The sequence below is a fragment of the Callorhinchus milii genome, unplaced genomic scaffold (assembly GCF_018977255.1).
Source record: "Callorhinchus milii isolate IMCB2004 unplaced genomic scaffold, IMCB_Cmil_1.0 Scaffold16, whole genome shotgun sequence".
NCBI lineage: Eukaryota > Metazoa > Chordata > Chondrichthyes > Chimaeriformes > Callorhinchidae > Callorhinchus > Callorhinchus milii.
The window spans coordinates 12,814,561-12,828,052 of record NW_024704757.1 but is presented as its reverse complement, the minus strand read 5'-3'; the positions used below and the strand labels follow the sequence as shown (position 1 = coordinate 12,828,052).

The 13,492-nt window shown below is 35.5% G+C and overlaps 1 protein-coding gene across 2 annotated transcripts in view; it reads right to left on the bottom strand.

Moving 5' to 3' along the window:
- iqck (IQ motif containing K) overlaps positions 1-13,492 on the bottom strand; it is a 29,967-nt gene that overhangs the window by 12,637 nt on the left and 3,838 nt on the right. For both annotated transcript variants that reach the window (XM_042341057.1, XM_042341058.1), the window contains exons 3-8: positions 13,199-13,343; positions 11,528-11,625; positions 8,687-8,739; positions 7,871-7,948; positions 4,465-4,549; positions 1,016-1,130 (exon numbers count right to left, since the gene is read on the bottom strand). In XM_042341057.1, the coding sequence (XP_042196991.1) occupies positions 1,016-1,130; positions 4,465-4,549; positions 7,871-7,948; positions 8,687-8,739; positions 11,528-11,625; positions 13,199-13,343 (574 nt within the window). The remainder of the gene's footprint in view (positions 1-1,015; positions 1,131-4,464; positions 4,550-7,870; positions 7,949-8,686; positions 8,740-11,527; positions 11,626-13,198; positions 13,344-13,492) is intronic.

Genomic DNA, 13,492 nt, shown 5'->3' with positions numbered 1-13,492 from the left:
TACAGAGGAGAAAGGGGAACACGTTGAGATAGGAATTTTTAAAAATAATTTCGGGAATTCTTTTTCTGTAGGCCAGAAATCTGTAAATTTTTGCTTCTAAGCATCTGATCTTAAGACTACACAAATTTGCAGATTATTAATTTTATTTAATCTTAACGCTGCTGTCAGAAAACTTTTGCAACTGTAAGTTTAATTAACTGCAGCAAAGAACCAAGTTATGTCCTTGAAGAATCATTCAGACATAAGATTGGTACCGAGTCTGAGTCAGTGAAAGCTGAACTCTGACTTTTACTAGAAATTTGATACAACAGCTGAAAATAACAGGAGACAGTACTTCAAACTGGGACTGCAGCAACTACTTACAGCTACATAACACCCTGCAGAGGACATGAAGTCAAACTAAAATGCCTGCATCTAACAGAGCACAATCCAAAATGAAATCTATACACGACAAAGACCAGGCTTCAACTTGAAATATTTCGGCTACACTATCTACTTCCAAAACAGTGCTCAACATCGAGCAAAATTATCATCAATTGAGAAGTTTCTATCTAAGGTCATTATTTTACTTGGATGTATGTTATACAATATTGTTTTGTGTACCACACACAAGCAATTCAATTATTGTTCATGTATAGGCAGCTGACTATTTGACTGGGTCGGAAGGGTAGCCTATTACCTAGCTTAAATCTTTCATCCGATATCCATACACATCAATTCCCACCTCAATGGCTGAGTCTGTGAGGAACTGAGAGTGTACACAATTGTCAGTACAAATTTACAATTGTAAACTCTGTATATTCAGCTTGAAGGAATCATGTGTGCTTTAATGGTTATAAACACATTTTCACTTATGTTATACCTGGGTAATTATAATGGTTTCCGTGGGACCAATTAGTATTGATAGAAAGAGAGAATGCTAGTTGTATTTTAGTTGCAGTTTTGACGCTCTTGACATATGGAAAAAAGTTTAATAGTATATACAGATGTTTAAAGATTCATGTTATTACTTTACCTTTACAAGCTTGTTTTGTCCAAAACTCAGAGATTTTTTTGCTGTAACCCTCTTTTTCTTCTCTCAGCTCTTTCTGCCACTCCCGAAGTTCATGTACCTCTGGCATACAGCGGACCTACCACAAAAGCACATACATTTCATATAATAATCAAGCAAAGAAAATTGGAGAAGGCTTGTACATAACAAAATATAGGGATGGATGCAGTGGCAACATTCTGAACATCTGGTCCACGGAAATGGCCACAAAATGATATCTGCCCAAGAAAAATTATCCACAAGCATCATTCACCAAACTAAACTTCTACTATATTGAATTTCAGATATGTAGGTAAAACAACTGTTAACAGTTTGGATGAGGTGCACTTCAAGGCAAATGGTAGAACTTTGTGGCTGTGAGTACGTTTTACAGCCTCATTAAAAATAGTAGTGTTGCATGTAATAGCTTCATTGTATAGGTGTCTCACAGCTAAACAATGAAGCTATTACATGCAACACGAGGTGAAAGGCCAAGCCTTTCAACTCAGGAAATTACAAATTTTCGTGTCAATTATATCTAATGATGTTCATTGAGAATGCCACCAGGTTTAACATTTATGCAACATGCATATTGAGATAACTGCAGTGTGTAAAAAAAATTGACTTGAACTTATTTTATATTAATACAATGGTAGAGCATCTACTTCCAGAAATAAATTGAGACTAGTATTTGAATAATATCACGCTGAAATTTAAACAAGGATATTTTGCTTGCCCTGTACTGTCTTCTGGAGCTGTACTGTGTTAAAATTAGGACTTGGATGGCTCTTGTTACTGATATGCAATAAAAGCTGTAAAGTAGAACTGGTCCTAAAAGCTTATTTTTGTCCTCTGCCCTTCAGAAATACCAAACCACGCTGTAATGCTGCATCTAGTGTTCAATCAAGTGTTATGACAGACGCCTGCCTCCCACCTTTTGGGGGTAACAGAAAGTTGGTCAAGAGTCTCGGACGCCTCTAGGATCGGCACAACTAGGGCATATGCTGGTCTATATTGGTGCCTCATTCATAATGCCATGGTTGTGTCTCCTCATTGTATTACCATCTCAACTTTTTCCAGAATATAAGCAATCTAATTACTAGTGAAACTCTATGAGCCCAAATGGAGTTTGTAGTCACACATGCTACAAGGACCTAAGGCATTGGTTTGTTTGATGCACAGCTTGTTTGATGGACCACAGCTTTAGTCAGTAGTGGTATTGCCTTGAGCATTAGCAATCACTTATGCCAGTGGAGTACTGCCTATGTTACTCTTGTTTTGTTGCTAAAGGAGAATGCATATGGTGAACAATTCTAGGACTACTGCATATATAATGTGGATCAGGAACAAATATTTTCTAAAGCAATGAAAAACATTCTTCGCATGAGCTACACCTTAATGAGATTTGAATTTTCAGCAGCAGTTACAATAATTCAACCAAACCACTAAAATGTTAGGTAACATTCTATGTTTTTTTTAAATGCCTAGATTTCTAGGAAAAGATGCAATAGACTGGAGACAATTTACATATTTCACGCCTGGACATCAAAGAAAGCTCACAAACAAGCCAAACCAGACAGCTGAAAGCGGAGAAACTATAAAGCACTTGGGAAAAATCCATACAGCAATTTTAATCCAGGCTGGACATTTAATACACGGTAGTTATCTCAATGTCACAGTCGTTATGCAATAGACTGAATGGGGAGATTGCCAGCCTTGAGGTAATTTTAAGCTATCATAGAGATAGATATCTGCAATCTGTATCACAATGTATTATCCCCTCAAACACAAATTTAGAATCAGAGCCTTAAACCAATTATATTTGAATATGTACAAATATACAAATATACTTTTCAGGAAAAGTAATGAAATAAGATGTGATTAGTTTAAATGGCAGCAAATGGAAGCTTCACATTCCATTTGCTCCTATTTAAACTAATCACATATTATTTCATTACTTTTCCTAACCAACATATTAATTCCATCAGACTGTTATTTCCTAGCCTCTATAGAATTGAGAGTTTGAATCCATTCTGTATTCTATTTAAAGAGATGGCAGCCAAGTTCACTCTATACCTGCATTCTTGCACTGTATTCTTCCATTCATTTTGTCAGAAAAATCTCAAATCTTATATGAAATAAAAGTACAATTTAATCCAAGAATTTCTGAAATTGTGGCTTTAGAATTGTCCAAATGTAAGTTCCTTTCCAAAAATTAATCATCGAGTATATTAAAAGCATATAAAGTTGGTATCATTAGAACACTTAAGTAATTACTCCCGACAATTTAATTTGGTTGATTCACATTGCAATGTGAATTGCTTTCAAGAGAAACAGAATTAATAAAATGATAGAACAGAGAAAAATTGTAAAACAAGGATAATAAATTAATTACAGGCATTGCTATCACAAATTATTTTTGTAAAAACACTGAACTTGTACAACATTAATGTCTATAGTGCCTAGGGATCATTGAAGCACACTGAGAAACTAAACAGATGGCATTCTAACCTTACAACTGCTAATGAGACATTATTGCTTGTCAGATGAGGTGACTGGAAAAACAGTCTTTCTTGCCCCTCGAATTTTTTTTTGAGCACATTGTAATCTGTTCAGTATATTATGTGCAGTGATTTCGTAAGTTTTCGTAAATTTTTCTCTATTTCAGACATCCAGGGAATTCTCTTTAAGGTCAGATAAACTAATAAACAGACTGTTAATAAAACTCCTTCGTGCAGTTGAACAACGAGGATAGAGAGCAAAGGATAAAAAGATTATACTTCATCTCTCCCCGCACCATGCACCCCCTTCCAAAGCAAATCAAATGAAGCTGGAAAACACATCTTATCAGAGAAATCCAAGTGAAAATTGGTTTAGAAATTTATACTTAAAAATCCTGCTGACCTTTGGGGACTCTTAAGATAACCAAAAGTACACCTCAGAGGTCTCCTGGGTTGGTGTGACGTACATCTGTTTACCAGTAGGAATTAATATTTTCGAATCCTCTGTGAATCCAGTTTAGAATTGCCTCCTTTCTCAGAGGATGCATTTTAAAATCTGTGCAGTCAATAAGGATGTCACAAGCTAAAGATACTTGTTGGAAAGAAGACAAAGCTTGGGCACCTTTCCTGCAGTTTTAAGGAAATGACATAACCAATTTCAATCTGTGTACGCCTTGGCTGTTATTTTCTCCTATCTTATGTTAGGCATTTTTCAAGTAAGTCAGAACTGTGTAGACATTTTAGTCACGGTGTGAAAGGTTTTCACCAAGACTAGTTAAATCTAAATGTTATAGTTAATATTATATAATAAGATTCCATTGAAGCCACTTGAAAGGAAGTTGAGGAAATTAAAGTAAATTAAATCTCATCAAATTTTGTTTAATTTGCAAGAGACTGAAAGATTAAACAATACAAGGAAATGATTATTATTACCTGGTATCCTCTCCAGAAAGACTGAATTATGATGGCTGCTTCCTCATCTGATAATAAGAGAGACAGAGCAATTGGCGCTCTAGGGCTGAAGAAAAATTATAACATGAACCTATTTCTCTTTACAATTTCTGTCAAATTTTTTTGGCCTGAAGTTTTTTAAAAAAGAAAATAGTTATTCTCTCTTAAACTAAATTCTTTGGAGAATGCACAGTAATTATTCCTAAAGAGATATACCACTTTCATTACAAAAATACATTACACTTTTGCACCTATCACAAATGCATTCTTCCATTAAAATAGTAGAAATTGTGGCCACTGATTCTCTCAAAAAAATGATTTCTATGAAATGCAGACCTCGGAGAGTTTTTAAAAACACGATCAACAAGTAATGCAATGGGATAACTCCAACCACAACCATTGGAATGGCTCGCCTGTGGAATTATTGGGGTCCCACAACTATATGAGTATTTTTTTCTCCCCCAAATGCTGACATTTATATGCCATCATGTATCTAAACATTGGTATGTTCAGAGCTCCAAGATGCTACCCTAATTGAAGGATGCTATGTAAACACAAACTCTCATTATTTTGGAGAATTCATTGACTCTCAGCTGCTTGCTTAAATAACAGAAACATAATTTGGGATGAGCAATAGCCATTCAGATGCCTGATTATTACATCCTGAACTGAATACATTTATTCAAATAAAGGATTTGCAATTTGCAGTATTATTCTCCTTAATACTAGAAATGCTCATTTAAAAGAAAATATTTGCTCAGGTACCAACTCAGTTCTCATAAATTCTATAGTGCTTGTTTCATCTTAAAAATAGAATATAGGTAATATGCTACAAAGGCTTCTACTGCAACAAGACAAAAGAAGTCAGTATGCTCATTGTATCGCTCATAAACAAAATAACTACTTGCCTTTAATTGAACCAGTTTTTAAAAATAGTCAAGGGAATTATTAAAAATATTAAAAAGTAAATATTTATTAGAAAAAGTCATTCTACATTTCATAAACATGAATGTGATATGTATTTGACTCATCAGATAGTGGAAGCTATCAATCATTTTGGCAGAACAGCATGAAGGTATGGGAAATTGCCAGCTTCTTTCTTGTCTAATACAATACACGTGAATGGCTGAAGCAATCAGGCATCAGATAGAACAGGAGGAAAGAACTATCTCATTCCTGGCAGAAGCCAGATATAACACTTGGAGGCAAAAAATACAGACATATCAAGCAGGTGTTCTGTCATTATGTTCTGAAAAAAAGCATTAAGCAGACTTGATGAAGCCAAATCACCTTCTACCCAGTAGCTACCATTACAGGAAACTAAAACAAATACTGAGCTTTCAAATATAAATTTAGTGATACAATAATTCCTTCAGACTTCAAATAAGTAAATCCAACAATTATCATTACTATATGAATTAAAAATGAATAATAATAATCCTTACATTTGACATAGTACCCTTCACATTGAGAGGATGTCTCAAAGCGCTTAATAGGATTAAATGTAATGACTGTATTTTGTAGATAAACACGGCAGCCAATTTGCACAGAACAAAGTCCCACGAAAAGCGATGAAGTGATTGACTAATTTTATTTTAGTCACTCCCTTTTGGAAGAAACTCCCGTCTCTTTTAGAAACTCCCTTCCTTTTGTCAACTCCAGTCAAGGAAATTCTTATTATTCCACTTAGACTGGAATCCTTGCAAATTACTTAAGGATATGTATTAACTGTAATCAAATAAACACCAGAATATTTATTCACCACAGACAACATCTTTGACTTCCAGCAGTAAGGAACTAATATCTCCCATGAAGAAATAGATTGTTATGATATTTGACAAAAAAATTCTGCATTTATTCATTCAAAATCAGATATTTATCCAATTCCTTTTTGGATATGATCAACATGGAATTACTCACTTTTTTTGAGAGTCCACTTCTCTGTCGTAAAACTATCCACAAGTTCCTCTATTCTGAGCTCAGAAGGTGAAATTGCCTACTTGAATTTATATCAATTATTTATATCAACATTTTCAAGACCTGGAACATGCTCTATTTCTCCAATGGGATATGTTCACTGCTGATTATTGCTCCTCAGAACTTACAATCCAAATCCTGAACTCATCCTTCTCATATTTACAATAAAATAATTTAAGAATGTGATATTTAGTATTTTTAAAGGAGAGACTATAAAGAATTGGTGCTAGAATAAGAATGCATTATTACATTCTGAACTGAATACATTAGAATACACCTCTTGCACCAAATCCTTTGGAAGCTAAAGTAAAGTTTACTTATCTGTGACTGGTCTCCTGATCAAAATTGTCTTTTGTCACTTTTCTATACAGTGAGCTAGACAGTGAGAGCTGCATATGTTTTGTGGAGTCCTGTAGCTCAGTGGTTAGAGCACTCGCTTTGCAAGCGAGAGACCTGAATTCAATTCCAGGCAGAGGGCGAAACCTTGGGCAAGTTTCCTTACTCCACACAGAGCCTAATAATAATCCCTCCAAAACCCAAAACAATAATAAATTGGTCATTTTCAATCTACGACTGTTTGTGGGACGCTGCTGTGCGCAATTGGCTGCCGCGTTCGCCCGCAAATATACAGTCAATTCACTTTACAGTGTGTTCTGTGAAGCACTTTGGGACATCCTCCCGACGTGAAAAGCACTATATCAAATGCAAGGATTATTATTATCATTTGTAAAGCGCCTTTCACGTCATGAAAACATCCCAAGGCGCTGAAAAGCTTTACACTACTAAGAGTCTGAAAAGCAATTTTGTGGATCTGCAAGACAGGGATTTTTTTTACGTTTTTTAAAATAAAATATTTAGTCATTATTGGTTCATCAGAAAAAAGTAACTTTCAGTAGGAGCAAAAGGAGTTACAATTTATAACAAAAGTAAAACATCTCCTATTGTATAAAAAAAGAAAATTCAATTTGTTTTATGGTGGATCTGTTGTGCTTGTACCAGAGAAAATGAATATTGCAGAGGACAAATAAAAAAAAATAAGTGGCTTAGTTTTCTAATGCAGGGGAACGTATGACACTTTTGGATTTAATAGTTTTTTCTTTCCTTTTCACACTTCATTGGATATTTTACCTGGTCAATTAAGATTCTCTTCATTAGCGTGATTCATTCAGCATGATTCGTTCAGGACCTTGGCACTATCTTTTTTGAAAAGAGATTGGTTTGTTCTGTTATGAACTTATCAAATGCAAGGATTATTATAATTTTGTGAATAGAATGACAACCCATACTCTTCTAATTTCCTGATATTTCAGCAGAAGTGCAAGCCTAGTGACAGCACTTACTGTTGACTCTGAAAGGGTCTGTCAGATACAGGTGAAAACACATATTTTATTAGGCAGATTTAAGTACTTACTAAATGACAAGCCAACTCTTAACAAAGGGAATCTCAAAAAATTGGGTAAACTCCTCATCTGACCTCTTTGGATTTCGGCTGCAAAATGATAAAGTTATGAAATTTTACATCTTTATTGCAAATTGTACAAAAAATTGTAATGAGTTGTTTTTCATTCATTTATTACCAGACATGATATACTTAATAAAAATAGAAGCATACATTACTTGGGCAAGAATTTTCATTTACATTTCTGATCACACTTTCTGTAATCGTAAGGAATCTAAAGGCAGAATATAAATACTATTGGTTTAATGTTAGTATTGTATTATTAACTAACACAAATACAGTATTTGCTTGTTCTTAAGGACCATTAAAGACAGATTTTATCCACATAATAGAAACCCAGATTATTGTGAAATTTTTCTGGGCCTATTTTTTTTAAAAAAGAGAAAATCCAGAGAGAGGATGGTTGACAAAAAAAATCTAGATAAATTCCATGAAAATCTAGATTTATTTTGGAACACCAAAAACCTCAAGAAATCAAACCAGATGTTAACAAAGCATCAACCCTATTTTTTCTTTTAAAAAAAACAGTACCTTGGAGACAACAAATCTGATTGATTTTCTCATGCTATGGACACATGATGCAATGTGATGTGATTCATTTTTAATATTGAACTTTAGATGAAATCATTTTTTAACTGATCGTTTTTCACCCAAAGATTGGGTAAAAATACAATACAATGCCTTCATTTTGGGAGGACGAACCATGGTGGTTATTTAATGATTTTAACGATGCTTAATTGGTATATAATGTAACAAACCACTACTTACTTGAACAACCATTCTGTCAAGAAGTCGCACGCATTAAATTTGGTCCATTTCCTCTGTGAAGAAAAGCATGGAGATTATGAGATGCACCAAATACAGTGAGACCCAGGTTAATGAACAGCTCCCTCAATCAAGTTAAGAAGTTATATTCATCTCTATGAGCAGCAACCCCATGTCTGTTATACAATGGGACTACAAACTCCTTCCTCTTACTTTTCCATTTCCAGCAAGACAATCACAGGCCTTTTCAGGTTTATTCATGAATGGCTCAAGTTACTTGATTTTGATCAATTTGAATTCTAATTATCGGCGGGCCTTCTGCCCCCACCCTCTGGAACTTCATCCTGTAGTCCCTCCACTTCGCCCCCTCCCTTGCCTCCTTCAAGACTTGTCTCAAGTCCCTCTTCTTCCACCATGCCTTTGATCACCTTCCTTCCACCCCCTGCCCTCCACCTCCCCGATCTCGATCTCCAGCTCGGGTCCAAAACACATATTGTCCAGCGCCTTGGGACGTCCTCCCGATGTGAAAGGCGCTTTACAAATGTAATTTTGTTGTTGTTGTTGATTATAAATAAAACAAACTAAAGAAAATATATCTTCTGTGAATGTATATCACCAATTCATTTTATATCAAAAAGTAGTAGCCCTAGTAGAAATCCTGCAGAAGAAAGCTCTACGGGTTTATTTTAAACGATCCGTTGAATATTTGTGCGAAATATCAAATTAATACTCAATAGTATCAAGGAAAGGCAAATGTCAGACAGGAAATGGTAGCTGCTTATCTACAGTTCAATACATACAAAGAGAAGTAGGAAGTGTCACAATAAGTAGCAAATCCCATTGAGTCGAGCCATGTCTCATTTGTATATCCACTGAGACCAGCAATATACTGTATTCAAATGATCCATTACAGAGAATGCAGCCACAATACCAACAAACAAGCAGCATCAGAGCCAACATGTAATGCAATTCTCACAGAATCACCAACTAGACAGCATGCTTATTCTCCAATGCTGTCCAGTGGATCCCTGCCACACACTAGAAAATGCTGTGTACACATTGCAGGAGAGGGCTAAAAGCAGATCATTTAAAATATGTTCATACACTTAAAATATCTAACTCAGAACAATTATAGTTTCCAAGCATGAAAAAATATTAATTAACATCTCAAGTCCACAATGAAAGATCATTGTTACACAGCAACTGTACCACCTTGCACCAAGCCTTCCTCTTTAATCATACTTCTCTACACCCCAAAACAAAGTGGAACTAATTCTCTTTTGCGAATACAAAGCGCTTAATTTTAAGTGAAAAAACAAACAAAATCAACTCGACTATGCGTTCATGTAGTAATTTGTGTGCGGATGTCTTCAAATCGTACCACACATCTTTGAGAATGGGGCAGGGGAGGGAAGAAGCTAACAGTATAGTGAAGCTGCAGGAAAAACAGGAAATATCTGCACAATATATATTGTTGCTTTCAGACTTGCGATGTAGATTACAAAAATAATTGTACAATCATTGAAAGTTTTAGGAACAAAAGATCATTTCAATGAAAACAACTCTGCAGTTTTATAGCTGAAAGAGCAATCACTTTTACTTGCACTATTTGGATCATTTTTTATTTACTTTCAGCTTTATTTGGAAATAACGAAAGGAAATAGAAATTGTTTTTTGACAGGTCATCAAATATCATTTCTCAAAAGAACACAATGTGCTCTCCCAGAAATCATTTTTTTTCTCTGACAGCGGTAAATAAAGATCAAAGACGATTAATAAAACATAGGATCATGTTCATCGTGGTTTAAAATTTCATTAGCAATGTCAACATGTGGTTAGCTCAGACACAGACATTCAACTCATTTGAATCCTCAACTGTACTAATACTAATCCACTTGATTGGATGGATTTTTGAGTTCTAAAATGTCCATTTTAGGGAGGGAGAAGAGGAAAAGTTCTTAATCGCTTCTCGTACTTAAATTATGGATTCAGTTGGAGGCCACAGAATAAGATTAGTTGCAGAAAAATCTACACCCCCACATCTAATATACTTTTTACCTTCAGAAAGATTAGTACTCTAACAATTATACAACAACCACAAGATTACATTGGTAAAGCGCATTTCACGTCGGGAGGATGTCCCAAGGCGCTGAACAGTCAGGAATCAGGACCCGAGCGTGGGAGGGGCAGGGTTGGGATGAGGGACGGCAGAGAGGTAGGAGGGCGGCTGAAGGCATGGTTGAAAATAGATGGGATGTGGGAAGAAATTATATAGAGTATAAGAATCCTACCAAAAACAAAACATAGAGATGACACTTATACTTCTAGCACTGTGTTCTCACCCTTCAGCCAGTGGTCACCTACAAAACAAAACTCAAAAAAAATTCTTTACCTCATGACTGGCCTGAGAGCATATGATCATCTATCCTCAAATTGGAATTGGGAATATATCCTAACTTGGTTAATATACTATATATAAACTTTTCACATAGGATAACATTTAAAAGTGCTTTAAAGAGAGTCTAAAACCTTTGGGAGATGGGGTGTGGGAGAGGGTAGGAAGAGAGAAAGTACAGTCAAAAAAGTAGAGCTCCTCTGAAAATAGTGGTGTGGTGTGGATGATGGACATGCAACAAGTACGAGTTTACAGAAGAGGGAGTTGCCGGGGTGTGTGATTGTTGGAAAAATCCCAGTAGAAAGGGGAAGATATGATTAAATAATAATAATAATCCTTGCATTTCATATAGCACCTTATCACGTCGTTGAAATATCACAAAGTGCTTCATCAGATATACTATAAAGTGGATTGACTGTGATTTTGTAAGTGAAACATAATTTACATACCTCAAAACATTTCTCTGCTTTAGCTGCTTTAAGGAGTTCAAACATTCCTGGTAGAAGTACTGGAAAGATATAATGTTCCAAATACTCTATTGGGGAACCTTCGCAAATCAAGAGTAGAAAGGAGTTTAATTTGCAAATGCACAGTAAATATTGCTAATATTAACTAAATAAATTAATTCAGTGGGTTATTTAAAGACATTATGAGTATTGTAGTTGCAATAATGAAGTGCTAGTAGTTTTGATGTATTTTGCTCAAGTATTATTTTTCCATTCTTTGTGTGCGAGATCCTACAATAACTGTCAGCCGGCTGTTCAACCATACAAGACATATAGACTTACCACGTTATAACATGAAAGTCTACTTCATAGCATGGGACGGGAGAACTGAGGACCTATAGTACCAGAACTAGTACCAGAACTGGAGTCCTGTAGCTCAGTGGTTAGAGCACACGCCTTGCAAGCGAGACACCTGGGTTCAATTCCAGGCAGGTCGAAACCTTGGGCAAGTTTTCTTACTCCACAAGCCTGATAATAATCCCTCCAAAACAAAACAATAATAAATTGGTCATTTTCAATCCACGACTGTTTGTGGGACACTGCTGTGCGCAATTGGCTGCCGCGTTTCACCCACAAGTATGCAGCCACAAATATACGGTCAATTCACTTTTACAGTCTATTCTGTGAAGCACTTTGAGACGTCTAGAACACGTGAAAAGCGCTATATCAAATGCAAGGATTATTATTATTATTATAGAACTGCAGTACACCTCAAGCTTCAACTGGAAGTGATACTAATGTCATTCACAAAGGAAGTGGAGTCAGCAGCAATTCCTGCATATACCGAACGTGCTCAGCCCACAAGGGAGTAATGGCAGTGAAAATTTGTGCACAAGAAGTGACAGTAGCACTGAACCGACAACTTGGAAGCGCTGACTTATGGATAGCTTTTAGCATGCTTCTCGTATGTTGCTTCTGCAGATCCCTTATGAACCAGAAATCTATTTTTTTAATTGGGTACTCCAAATGCAGAATTCAATATTGATTTTAACATCTTCAAACCTTATGTGAGGACGTTTGGTTTTCCTACTATTCAGATAAGACAATGATATTGTCCACGTTTTAGTCCAGTTACATGTTGTTTAAATAAAATGTTTACGTTTTTGAAGAGAAATAGTTACAAATTGCTAAACTGTTGTTTTCTTGTAATATCACAGGTTCTGAGAGCTTTGAATCTATGTGCGATGCAAGGTTTTCAACTTACATTTGCCAAAGATGGTAAAGTAAATTCTTTCCTTTAATGGATGCAATCCAAAATATTTTTCACATAGCATATAAATAAATGCATGTACTACACCCAACAATCCATGTAGGAATGTTTGAAGGTTAAGTCAAGGAGGAAATCGGCTGTATTGTTACAAGACAATTGCTGGCTTAAAATAACCATAAAAATAAGGCTAGTTAGTTTACATCAAAATTAGATGAACATAAATAGTATCTTACCCAATTCTGTTATTAAATGAAATACTCCCACCACCCACATTTATTTTTTTGAATGTTTGAGCCAAATTATTTATTATTTCAGCATGTATTTTCAAATAGTAGGTAAACATGCTAAAGCTGAAAATAGTGCACAGAACACACACGCACACTAAAACTACACGTTCTACTTACATGTCTTTGGATCTGGTAATGGAATAGTTGAAGAAGTTGGTGGGCTTAGTGGGCGAATGAATTTATGAACAACTGCATGACCTAAAAATGCTGGATGGGAATGCTCTGGTTTGAAGTCGTCTATAACTGACGTATCCACAGGAATCTGAAAACAACAGAAACCATACACACAGTACCCATTATCAGTGAGGGTCCTCATTAGTAGATTTCTTTATGTCCACTATGTTTGATTCCAATTGAAAACAATTATTTAAAATCTCACAGGTTCAGTGGTCTAACCTGGTTTCATCAGAT